Consider the following 13856-nt stretch of genomic DNA (forward strand, 5'->3'; position numbering starts at 1 on the left):
GTGTTTTCTTTTAGAAGCTTTGTTGTTTTATCTTTCTTATTTATGTTTGTTATGATCCATTTCAAATTAATTTTTGTGTATTGTGTGAGAGAGGGTCCTACATTCCATGTAGATATCTAATTGTACCGATGTTATTTATTACAAAGACCAACCTATCCCCACTAAATTACAGTAATGCCTTCTTACGAAACTGATAACTGTATTGGTTAGTTTGTAGTCGTTCTGTTTTGTTACGTTGGTCTAGTTTGTTACTAGTTTTGATTATTGTAGCTTTATGGTAAATCGTGATATTTTTAACTTCACTTTGACTACTCTGGGCCTTTTGCGTTTCTAGCTGAATTTTAGAATCAGCTTGCCCATTTCTAACAAAAAATCTGCTTCATTTTGATTGAGATATTGGATCTGTGGACCAATTTAGGAACAACTACTATCTTAACAATATTAATTCTTCCTTGAACATGGTATAACTATCTATTTAAGTCTTTAATTTTTCTTAGCAGTGTTTTGTTTTTACTGTAGAAGTCTTGCATATCTTTTAGTAGATTTATTACTATGCATTTGATTTTTTTGATGATATATTTTAATTGCATTTTTTGTTAAATTTTATTTTCCAATTCTTTGTGGCTTGTAGAGAAACACAGTTGATATTTGTCTTTTGTCATTTTATCCAAAAATTCTGCTGAATTCACTTAATAGCTTGGACAGTCTTGATTCTTTTGAAAGAATTTGTAGATTTTTTTTTTTGCATTTATAGTTTATACACTATCATGTCTGTCATCTGTGAATAATAAGTTTTTATTTCTTATTTCCTGATCTTTATGTATGTTATTACTTTTTCTTTATTGCATTGACTAGGCTCTCCAATCCAGTGTTGAATAGAAGTGATGATAGTGGACATCTTTATTTTGTCCCCAAATTCAGGAAGAAGCATTCACAGTTTACTACCAAGCATGATAGTAATTGTAAGGTTTGTGTTGTAGATATCCTTTGTCTTATTAGGGTGCTGTATATTGTGGGCAAATTTTACTACTTATGTTGGAAGTTTTACATCATTTAGCTCCTATAATTCATATTTATCCATCCTAGATGAAAGTAGCAATAAGCAAGTAAGTATACAGTTAACCAAATAAAATGTTAAGTGCTGTGGAAGCAATAAACTGCAGAGTTCCAAGGGAACATACAGGAGAGACACCTAAGCCATTTGGGAAGAATAGAAAAGCATTTTAAAGGAAATGATGTCTCAGTGGCAGCCTGAGGAAGGGTGCAAGTTATTCAGACCTGGGTTGTTGGTGAGGGACCAGAGAAGGTGGTGAGAGGATTTGGAGAGCGCTGTAAGCAGAGGTGATCACTGCATAGAATGCTTACCACCATATATTGTGTTTCAGCACTGTGATCATTGCATTATATTACCTTCTCTCATTTAATCTTTGCTACTAACTTGTGAGGTATATGTTCTCATTTTACAAATGAGAAAATAGATTCCAGGACTTTCAGATCATACAACTCTTAATTGACTATTTTACATATCAACTCCTCAGAATTGGTAGCATTTTCTTTTGTATATCTAGCTCAGGAGCAGCTGAATGTATAAGGATTTGAGGATGAAAAGCTTATGGAAACTTTACAGTATTTTCTTGTCTCTTTGTGCAGGAGTCCAATATGTACCTATACCTCTTCCTCACACAAATATCTTCTAAAATTCTAGGTGATAGGTTGCTGTATTACTGATTTTGAAAGGATTTTCATTGATAACTTTGCACAGGGAACTGAATTAAATATATCTTTTAGTTTAGGAAAACAGTAATGCTCAAAGCTTATCTCTTATCTAAGGTCAGATAAACTAGAACTTGAGATCTTCATGGGCCTGCTGCCTCCTGCTTGGGCATTCTGCATCTCTGTAGGATCTTTTGATGTAGCTTTACATGGTAAGTCCCACATTTATTTGGAGAGCACTAGGAGTAAAGCACCTTAGCTAGCTGAGTGAACTTGAACGAGTTACTTAACTCTCAAGCCTCCTTTTCCTTATCTGTCAAGTGAGAATAATATACTTTCAATGGGATTTTTTTTTTTTTTTTGATGGCTAAATGAGATGGTGAGTGTGTTTATCACATTGCTTACCATTTGGTAAGAGGTCAGTGAATGTTAGCTGTTATTGTGTGCTTTTAATGAATACCAATCTATTAAAATACCTTTTGTGATTTACTTCTCTAAAATGATTTGAACATCTTTAGATTTAATGTGTTCTCTCCAAACCCAGTTGCAAGTTGACCCCAGTAATCCTATTTTGTGTTTTAGACTGATTTAAAAATGAGAGCATGAAAGATGGTGAAAAATTTGACTAGAGTCTGTTGGTTTTTTTCCCCTTTCCCTGGAACAAATGGTTATATTTGTTGTGTATACCATTTTATTTCATTTTTCTTCAATAAGTTATACCATTAAAACAATACATGGGCTCAGAAATATAAGTTGGCTTCTGCTGGTAAGGATGCAGTCCCAGTTTTCTTAGTGAGGAAAGACAGTTTTCGTGATTTTACATACTTATGTTTCATTTTTATGGGCAACATAATTTAAACCTTTGGAATTTTTCTTTTCAAATTAGTTTTTTTTCCTACAAGTAGTACTGCCTGTTTTATCTGATTGTGGCCCAAAGCATCAAACTGCTACTTAATGAATGTTTATTCATTAAAAAAACTTTTATTAAAATTTCTCAAAATTCAGTTCAGTTTAAAAATATTGTGACCAGGCACAGTGGTTCACACCTAGAATTCCAGCACTTTAGGAGGCCAAGGCAGGTGGATTTCTTGAGCACAGGAGACCATCCTGGGCAACATGGTGAAATGCCATCTCTACAAAAAATACAAAAATTAGCTAGGTGTGGTGGTGCACGCCTGTAGTCCTAGCTACTGAGGAGGCTGAGGTGAGAGGAGTGATTGAGCCTGGGAGGTTGAGGCTGCAGTGAGCCATGACTGTGCCACTGCACGCCAGCCTGGGTGACAGAGTGAGACCCTATCTCAAAAAAAAAAAAAAAAAAAAAAAAAAGTGTGTGTGTGTATATGTCATGTTCATTCATGTTTAAATGTTCATAACAATTTCAAATCTGTCAAAAAGTTGACATAATTGAATTCAGTCTGTTACTTAAGCCCAATTTCTGTGTTAAGTTTTACTTACTGAGAAAAGTGGTAAATGGGGCACATCTGTGATTAAATTAAAAATTTTTCTGTTTTTGTCTCTGTCAACAATCATGAATTTGAAATCTTTAAAAATTAATTAGTGTCTTAGTGAAAGTGACAGGAATGTAGAATCTCACAGAATCTGCATCATACTGAATTTTATATTGGAAATAAGATTCCTTATATTTGGAATCCAACTTTGAAATGTCTGAGCTGAATTAAAGTTACTCGCTTTATGTGGATCACAGTGTCTTTCTGCAGGGGAAAAGAGCCTCGCTGCTTCTGCAGAACTGCTGGGCTGACAGACTGCTTAGGTTATAATTGCATGTCACTCTTTGGCAAGTTCAGCATCTTAGGCTCACAAATAGGTTAACCTGTGTTACCTTTCTCAAGCTGCAGCCTTTTGCAAAGCAATTACAAATGTCAATCTATTGTATTGATTCCTTAGATTAAAAAACGATCTTTAAATGTAGGTTTTCTGTGACATTTCAGTATATGTTATTCAGTATATGTTAAATCCATTTGCTTTTCCTAAATGAAATGTTTTATGTATAGATTTTGTAAGCATTAAGTGTCTGCTTGAGTATGGGGATCTGGTAAATGTAAATATTAATTACATTTTTAGAAATAACAGTTTTCTCAAGAATGAGTCTATTCTAAATTGGTTTATTTCATTGACTGGTTTTGTTTATACCAGAATTGCAGCACTCAAAAACTTGGACTACAAAGACTTTTTATCTAGAAGTGGTCTCTTTTATGTTACATAGGAGCATTGGTATAAAATGGTTTTATGATAACATTTCTTTGATTCTCTGTATATTTCTATAGTATTTGTATACGCTTGACAAGCCTATATAATATGTTCTTGAGCAGTTTTATAATTGACATTTAGGCATAAAATAAATGGATGATCTGTATTTTTCTTCTTAAAGCCTTTTTTCCTTCTATTTTTCTCTTCTAAATTTTCTTTAATGGAAAGCTACTTGAAAGATATTTTCTTACAGTGTTTCTATGTATATCTCTGTCTACCATCCATATAGTTATACTCATTCTGTTTGTCCAGTCATGTTTTCTGCCTGTTCTCATTAGTGATCTACCCTGGGTATCCTCATATTATTAGTCTTCATAACCATAATTTTTAATGACTGCATGTATTTCGTTATTCAGTGCCATCATTTACCTAAACAGTCCTCTATTGTTTTATTTTCCAAATTTTTATAATAAAAATGAGCATGTTAATATTGTTTTCATAAGTATGTATCTTCTGCTTTTTGACTTTTTTCTTTGAGAGTACAAGTTCTCTTTCAATGTAATTTAGTAGCAGGCTTATATTTTCTTTAAGAAGCTTAAGTGTTACTCTATTATCTTTGGTCTCAAATGTGTGATGTGATTTCATAGCTTTTGAAACCCTTTTACGTTACTGAATCACTAGTTTTTTATTCCTAGGTTATTTGAAGGAATTTTTTTTCTTTAAAGCCAAGTAATTTTTCTAGAATATATCTTGATGTTGGTCATTATATATTGCTACTGTTAGGTACATAGCTTGTGTTTCTTTTCTTTTTTTTTTTTCTTTTGAGACAGAGTCTCATTCTTTCGCCCAGGCTGGAGTACACTGGCGCGATCTCGGCTCACTGCAAGCTCTGCCTCCTGGGTTCACGCCATTCTCCTGCCTCAGCCTCCCGAGTAGCTGGGACTACAGGCGCCCGCCACCACTCCTGGCTAATTTTTTGTATTTATTTTAGTAGAGACAGGGTTTCACCGTGTTGGCCAGGATGGTCTCGATCTCCTGACCTCGTGATCTGCTTGCCTCGGCCTCCCAAAGTGTTGGGATTACAGGCGTGAGCCACTATGCCTGGCTCACAGTATGTTTCTTAATATGTAGTTTCAAATCTTTTATTTTTGGAAATTTTTTTTAAATTATAATTTTTTAGTATGCTTTTTCTCTCTTTGGATTTTTTGTTGTTGCATTTTCTTTTCTTATCTTCAGTGGTTTATCATTTTTTCTCAAGTGTTTTTAAACTTTTTTCTTATTTCTTTTTGATTTTTAAAAATTACTTCCTTTTTAACCTGTCTTTAAGGTATTGTCTGTTGTTTATTCATTTTTGAATTCCTTCTAAATTAGCCTTCATTTTTGAAGAGATTTTAAAAATTTCTAATTCTTTCCCAAGTTCTGACATCTCGTTTCTGAGTTTTAAATTTATGTTTTTTTCTTAATGTCTTGTTTTTTTTTTTTTTTCTTTCTGGTCATCTGTTGAGAACGTTTTTCTCCTTGTTCTCTTTGTTTTCATAAGTTTGTGTGGGATATATCTGTGAAATTAGTTTTAGTTTCCCTGAACTTCTAGACAGAAGGGGGTCAAGTGGCTTTTCTAACTTCACAGAGCTCCCCATTGTTTTCTTTTATATATATATATATATATGTATATGTATATGTATATATGTAAATAAATATATGTATATGTATATATGTTTATGTATATATGTGTGTGTATATATATTTGTAAAAGTATATGTATATTTTTTAATGGCTGCTTGCTTTCTGGGGTTCCCTGGCTCTGCTCTGCTTTTCCACCTATCTGAACCTTTGTTTCCTTCAGCTCTGTTGCCTCCATCCTGTTCAGGTTTGCTTCCACTCCTAGCAGATCTCCTCAGTGTGGGGCTGTGACCTGGGAGGGACACACTTTGGCTGGTCAGTTTTGGAATTCTCTGGCTGGACTGCTCTTGTCCTGACCTTCCTGCAAACCTGTAGCACAGACCCGTTAATGAAGTGGATGTTCTGGGTTTCGGCTGAGGTTGTAAAATTGGCCAACATGCTTTTTTGTGAATACCTTTTGACCGTTATGGGCTGCTTCTGTTCTCAGATCTCAGACTCCTTGTTATTTCCTTCTACTTCCTTCTGCAGAGACACCAATACCATGAAAGACTTATGGCTGTTAATTGTTTGACCTCTCAGCATGTATTTGGGGGTTCATGGGGATACCTGATCATCTAATTTGTTGTGAATGTTGTCCGTGGGATTTTAGTTTTTGGTCATCTAGTTTATTATCTGTTGTAAAACACACACACACACACACACACACACACACACGCTCACACTCACGCTGTGTTGGGGATTTCTAAGACCAAATTTGGTCATTCTCTAGGATTCACAGGATTCTGTGTATAGTCATACTCATGGCTATGATTTGTTTTATAGTGAAAGAATACAAAGTAGCAAAACCAGCAAAGAGAAAAGTGCGGGGGGATGAAGGCCACAGGAAACCAGATGTGAGCTTTCAAGAGTCTTCTCCTAGAGTGGATGTGCTTAACCCCTCCAGGATCAAATTGTGACAACATATATGAAATGTTGTCTACCAGGGAAGCTTGTTAGAGCCTCAGTGACCAGGGTTTTTACTGGCGGGCTGGTTATATCTAGGAGCCCATTGCCTAGCACATACCAAAATCCAAACTCCCAGAGGGAAATTAGGTATTCAGCTGTGGTTCAGCCTTAAACCATATCTGTCACAAATAAGTTTAGGCAGAGCGAGTGGGCCATTCTTATCAGTTAAGGCAGTGGGACCCCTTCCAAAACCCAAGTTCGCAGATGCTAGCCAAGGACCAACCCTGAGTGCAGGACTTTTTAAAGATAGGCAGTCTCAGGCCTGCTTTTCTGCATACACATGCACATACGCACACACATACGTACACGCACACACACTCGCGCATGCACTCACAGTATTGACAGCCATTCAGAAACTCTGCCACCACTGTAACCAGTAACTTCTCAGAGACCTCCCATTGAAAGGATTTTAAGCAAAAGACAAATATGTTGAGATTTTCGGGTTTGAAGATGTTAGTTATTGCAACAGAGTGGAGGATGGATAGTAAGCCACTGAGAATGGAAATAGGATAACTATGCAGTGGCTTAGGTGACAGTTGATTTGTGCTTGAAATAAGGCCCTGGGAATCAAGAAGCTAGTATGGAGTCAAAGGAACACTATGTATATTTGTGACCATATATATGTGTGTATGTACATATGTATATTAAGATGTTTATATTAATTTCTCCCTGCTTTATAGTGCCTAGTAAGAAAATGATGTGAATGTGTATTCTTATCTGTGCAAAGGGAAGGCTTTTATAAGCATAAATATAAAGAAGTATAGTCATAAGTCACTGGCAACAAGTTTGATACATTTAAATATATAAAAATTTAAAACTTCTGACAAAAAGCAAGATAAAAATTCCTAAAATTTAAATGAAATGGGGAAGGTATTTACAATCTATGAGAGCATTAATGTTCTTACTATATTAACAGCAAGTTGCAAATTAGTATTTTAAAAATCTTCATAGCCCGATAGAAAATAGGCAAAGTAGAATAATGAGCAATTTGCAAAAGAAGAAAGACAAATAGTCATTTCATATTTTCAACTGAGAACCTTTAAGGCATGAACAACAATGAATTACAATTTTTTTCATAAATTAATAATTTTTAAAAAGGGTAGTAATCAGAGTATTTGCAAATCAGAAGTAACCCAAATGTCTGACATGATTATTTAGATAAATTGGTGTACTCGTGCATTCATATCTTAAACAGCTATTAAAATCACGTAGAAAACATTAACATGACTGTTTATTATAAAGCGTGATTCCAGGTTTTCTGTTGATACTATACTGAATACACAGAAACATACATACACACAGAAAAATACTTAAAGGACATCCCCTCAAAATGTCAACCAGCTTTTCTCTGGGTTTATGGATGATTTTGGGTGGGATTATGGATGATTTTTCTTCTTTGTGATCAAAAAAAACCTTTTTTCTATTAAATAATTATCTTAGTAGAGACTGACAAACTATAACCAATGGTGTAGCCTACTTATTTTTGTAAAGTTTACTGGAACACAGCCATGCTTTTCATCTGTATATTATCTGTAACTACTTTTCAGTACAATAGCATAAAATATTTACTGTCTGGCCCTTTAAGAATAAGTTTTTGAAACCCTCCCCTCACCTGTAGTGAGTGGTGTGCTTTTTATATTTAGAAACAGTCTCCCTCCTCCATAAACACACAACATTCTTACCCAATAATGTGTTACAAGAAAAAATAGCATTGTTGCTTATGGTGCTGGGATTTTTTTTTCCCCCCATAAGCTTCTTGATTTAATTCTTTTCTTATAAATAGTTTAGTCTGGAACAAGATAGGGACTTAATGACTTAAGTGCTGCTGATACTAAAATAAGTTAATATTTATTTTAAATATAATTTGGAGGCCAGGTGTGGTGGCTCACACCTGTAATCCCAGCACTTTGGGAAGCTGAGGCAGGTGGGGTGCTTGAATCTGGGAGTTTGAGACCAGCCTAGGCAAAATGGCGAAATCCTGTCGCTTAAAAAAAAAAAAAAAAATATATATATATATATATACACACACACACACACACAAAAAAATATATATATAAATTATATATATATATAATTTAGTAAATCAGTGTTTTGTTTATCCAGGATTCTTAGCTAATATCTTAATGATATTCTAAAGAGAAGATTTAATAGATGTAGAAAGTTAAGAAATGAAATTCTGTTAGTATTATCACAGAAATAATTGGAGGCATTTAAAGAATTCAGTGTGGTTACTTAAGGGTCTTTAAAAATATATGTAAAAGATGTTTGAATGGTGGGTACATAAGCAGTGATGAGCAAGTAAGTTATGAACTTCTGAAAATGGTGGTGACAGCTGCTGTGTACCTGATTCTTTACAGAAATGCTATTTAATCCTTAAAATAATTGTGACAGGAAAACAAGAGTGTTTTCTGTTATGTAAATGACAACACTGAGTTTTGGAGAGTTTAAGTAATTCACTTAAATCATACAGAGGTTTGCTGAGCGTTCACTGAACTTAGGTTTATCTGAAAGGAACATTTATCATTATCTTTAGCCTTTTTTTTTTTTTTGTCTTGATCAAGAATATGTTTTTTAACTGGTTATCAAGTTGTATTATAGACAGTGGTAAACTTCTTGTTCCTTGCTACCTGCAAGCAGATTCTGGATGACCATGTTTTAAGGATGTTTTAGGAAAATTCCTGCTGTTGCTAAAAGGTTAAACTTTATGAACTTTGAGAATCTACCAGGTCTATGATTTTTATGGTGTTTTAAAAAATTCTACTTGTATATTTAGTCTAAATTTAGATCATGTGAAGGACCATAACTATATGAACTCCTAAAGTGCTGTAGAAATCTATTTAGAAATCATGTTTTGCCTTATATTTTGATATGTTGTGTATGACTCTGTAATCATTAACATAATGTACTAAGGAGCTCTGTGTCTTTTATATAGTTAATATTCATGTAGTTTATTTTTCTTGAATATAGACCAGAGAAAAGATTTGACTATTCAAGTTGGATATACTTTTTCCCAACAAAAATAAAAACTATGTAAACCAACATTTTCTCTTTGTACTTTAGCCATTGAAAATGAGCCATATTTAATGGGTTAACATATTAATTGTCTTAACTTAGGTGCCAGGTGACTAATACTCCTTTTTTTTTTCTTAGAAAAAAAAAGTCTGTATTTCCTAGACAATTTTTTTTTGTTATTGAGATCTAATATATATTATTTTAGACATTTTAGAGTTAAGTAGAATATAAATTTGTAGGAAAAAAATAGCTTAAATGTAAAGTACTTAATTCTCAGCCTAGTAAATGACAACATCAATACAAGTTTGAGAGTAACATTTTAATAAGAAAAGTAGATAAAATTCAGTTAGTTTTAATCTAAGATCAGTTTATTCAAACTAAATCTTTGTTTATTCTGGTCCATAGAAACTAAGAAGAGAGAATATCTCCACTCCCCGCAGGGATTTGTGTTTAGAGAAAGGCCAGCATTGCCCTCAGGCTGATGGTTTGGAAACAGTGGATATAGTCCATCCCCAGTCTAGAGTGTTGCCAGTTTTTCCTTTGTGGTTTAATTTTTTTTTTTAAATTATGCTTCAAGTGTTGAATTGTCAGTGCATCAGATGCTCAGATTCAAACGAATGCATCAAAATATCTAAGATATAAAAAACAAATACAAAATATTATTGCTTTTTTTTCTCCCAGTATTCCCTTTTACTTGTTCATGATTTGACTGTGACTAGGCCTTTTATATATGGTGAATGTTCTAACCCTGATGAATTCATGTAGATAATCTCAATGTATTATATTTTTCCTCTGAAAGGGGAAGATTGAGGTAGCTATACTCCAAGATAATAAAATGGCGAATATTAATAGACTATTGATTGGTATGTTTCAGTTATTGGTGTGTCATCTTATGGTCCACTAAATGACACTGTGGTTGTCATGATTGAAGTTTGTTACTCTTTTTTTCTTTTTTTTTTTAAGACAGAGTTGTTTGTTTGTTTGTTTTTGTTTTTTTTGTTTTGTTTTGTTTTTAAGACAGCGTCTCACTCTGTTGCCCAGACTGGAGTACAATGGCGTGATCTTGGCTCACTACAACCTCCGCCTCCTCTGCCTCAGCCTCCTGAGTAGCTGGGATTACAGGTGCCTGCCACTATGCCCAGCTAATTTTTGTATTTTTAGTAAAGATAGGGTTTCACTAGGTTGGCCAGGCTGGTCTTGAACTCCTGACCTCTGATGATCCACCGGCCTCAGCCTCCCGAAGTGCTGGAATTACAGGCGTGAGCCACCATGCCTGGCTGAAACCTGTCACTCTTACACATCAGAGAAATCCTAAACCCCATGTGAATAGTGTGGTTGGCCATAATTTATATGGCTTATATAAAACATCCTTGTGAATGCTTATAATTACATAAAATTTATTCTTTCATTTTTGTAGTCTGTTCGGCAGTTGAAGTACTCCTTGTTTAAGAAATCACTACTGGGCAGTGTTTCGGATAATGGAATAGTAACTCTCTGGGATGTAAATAGTCAGAATCCATACCATAACTTTGACAGTGTACACAAAGCTCCAGCTTCAGGCATCTGTTTTTCTCCTGTCAATGAATTGCTCTTTGTAACCATAGGCTTGGATAAAAGAATCATCCTCTATGACACTTCAAGTAAGAAGTAAGTGTGACATGCTTATTTTTAAATTTAGTAACAAATAGCTATTATTCCATTAACAGGCATATTTGTGATTTGTATAGACCTCTGACTAATGTCCAGGGGTCCTAAAGTTTGTACAGTTGATGAATCTAGTAAGAAAGAATTTTCTTTTCAAGCAGAAAAAAATAGATGGATTGCAGGTAGTATTTAGAGTACTTCTGAAACATGAACATAGAGAGATGACATCTTAATGACTTCACATTTTAATTTTAGCGTCTTTTTCAAAATATGATAAAATGCATATGTTTTTAACCCAAATGATTAATTTGCTTTAAAACTGATTAATTATCTAGAGGAAGGTTTGAAACCATTGACATTTTTGGCTGGGTAATTCTTTGTTGTGAGGGGCTGTCCTGGGTGTTGTAGGATATTCATCAGCATCCCTGGCCTCTGCTTACTAAATACCAATAGCCTAAATGGTGTCCAGACATTGCCAGATGTCCCCTGGTTGCTCCCAGTTAAGAAATACTGATTGTGTACTGGTGTACATAATCTTCTAAGCATTTGGGCCCACTGTACCCTCTTCTTGTTAAATTTAGGTATGCTTAGTTAGCTAAAAGAAACAAAAAAGAATGCAAGAGTGATACAGTTGTATTCAAGATGCTTAACACTGTCTGTAGATCATGTGGAGTATGAATGATACTACAAGGGAAGGTCCCACTGTCAGCCTTTATTATGATGCTAGAATTTTTACTGTTAGGACTTATTTGCTGTCTTCTTTTATGGAACAATTTACTGAGAGCCCAGTAAGCCATTATTCTCTTATACTAGACACACCAGTAAAGAGCTCAGCTTCAGCAGATCACCATCCATATTTCTTTATTAGTTTCCTAAGGATCAAGCATGTGAACTGTGTTCCTCTTAGCTTTTTGGTCAAAACTGCACAACTAAGAACAAAGTAACAGCTGCACCCCTGTGAAAGGTCATAGTCCTCATGAGGCCTAAGCAGGTCATTAATGGAAAGTGGATACTTAGGTCCTCCTCAACCCTGAGGGCAGAGCCCCTGTTTGTGGCGTAATAGACAGTTCTGCTACATTCACTCTCAGAATAATAATTAAAGAAGTAGGTGCTGCTTCTGTAAGATGCAGAATGTACTTATTGGAAGTGAATAGAAAAGTAAGATGGAATGTTTGGCAGTTCTCTACATGCCATTTTATTAGAAATGTCTCTAAGTCAAATTCTGAAATTATGCTTTAAACAAATATTTGGGAAATGTGTGCTCTTTGATCAGTTTGAAGTGTTAACTCTGGTTTTGGTATAGTTACTTATATAAGCTAATATACCCGTACACAATAACATACTACACATACTTTGTTCTCCTTCCCATAGGCTGGTGAAAACTTTAGTGGCTGACACTCCTCTAACTGCAGTAGATTTCATGCCTGATGGAGCCACTTTGGCTATTGGATCTTCCCGGGGGAAAATATATCAATATGATTTAAGAATGTTGAAATCACCAGTTAAGACCATCAGTGCTCACAAGACATCTGTGCAATGTATAGCATTTCAGTACTCCACTGTTCTTACTAAGGTGAGACATTTTCATTTCAGCATTTTTGATTTTATTAAATAAATCTAACTCAGAATATGGAAATTATATATTGTCAAACACAGTATAGTTTTGTTTCATAATTACATAATGATTTTACATGTAATATTATATAATTTAGTACAAAGCCATTTGATATTTAGTTTAAAACTTTTTTTTTTTATTCTTATATATTTCTCTCTTTAAAAGTATTTTAAATGACATTTTGATTTAGAGGGAAACTCAGATCTGCCAGCAAGCTTAAGATTTGCAAGGAAAAAAATTCATTTTTTAATCTAACAGGGAATTTATAAAATATTAATGTATAGTATGAAACATTAGTAATCTGAGCTTTTAAATATTCCATTACATTTCAGTCAAGTTTAAATAAAGGCTGTTCAAATAAGCCCACAACAGTGAACAAACGAAGTGTTAATGTGAACGCTGCTAGTGGAGGAGTTCAGAATTCCGGAATTGTCAGAGAAGCACCCGCCACGTCCATTGCCACAGTTCTACCACAGCCTATGACGTCAGCTGTGGGGAAAGGAACAGTTGCTGTTCAAGAAAAAGCAGGTAAATATTGCTTATATATTGTTGGAGGGTTTTTTGTTTTTGTTTTTTGTTTTTTGGCTTACATATAATTTGCACATTCTTCAAGAACCTAGAATTCAAATTTCTTTGAGTATTTAGGTAAAATTAGTAGAAGTGAAAATCATTGAAGAAGTGAAAATAGTAACTTTAGCTATTAATTTCAAAAATGTTAAAAGGCCCCTATTTAGCTAAACTTCTCTTGTGAGAAATATTATCTTAAAAATGGAAGAAGGCTAACTCAGAAATTATTCATCCTTAATCCTACTATATACTGAATGGCTTTTCATTGTGTCTTCAGATTAACCAGTAGAGAATATGAAACTTTGACACTGTCTTATGATTCGATCTCTTCATTAAAAAAAAAAAAAAAGCTATTAATGGCTCTTTTTATTTCACATTTTAGAATGAAAAGTAAGTCAAGTGATGAAACGAGTATTTTAAAGTACTAAATAGTGCCTGGCACATATTAAGCAGTATATTCGTAATTTGTTAA

General features: G+C 34.2%; 1 protein-coding gene across 2 annotated transcripts in view; it reads left to right on the forward strand.

Moving 5' to 3' along the window:
* NEDD1 (neural precursor cell expressed, developmentally down-regulated 1) overlaps positions 1–13856 on the forward strand; it is a 46314-nt gene that overhangs the window by 16580 nt on the left and 15878 nt on the right. For both annotated transcript variants that reach the window (XR_003121931.1, XM_025403713.1), the window contains exons 6-8: positions 10976–11205; positions 12574–12775; positions 13150–13345. Coding sequence is in view for 1 of the 2 variants with exons in the window: in XM_025403713.1 (XP_025259498.1) it covers positions 10976–11205; positions 12574–12775; positions 13150–13345 (628 nt within the window). In the remaining variant the exon portion in view is untranslated. The remainder of the gene's footprint in view (positions 1–10975; positions 11206–12573; positions 12776–13149; positions 13346–13856) is intronic.

This window comes from Theropithecus gelada, chromosome 11 (genome assembly GCF_003255815.1).
Source record: "Theropithecus gelada isolate Dixy chromosome 11, Tgel_1.0, whole genome shotgun sequence".
Lineage (NCBI taxonomy): Eukaryota > Metazoa > Chordata > Mammalia > Primates > Cercopithecidae > Theropithecus > Theropithecus gelada.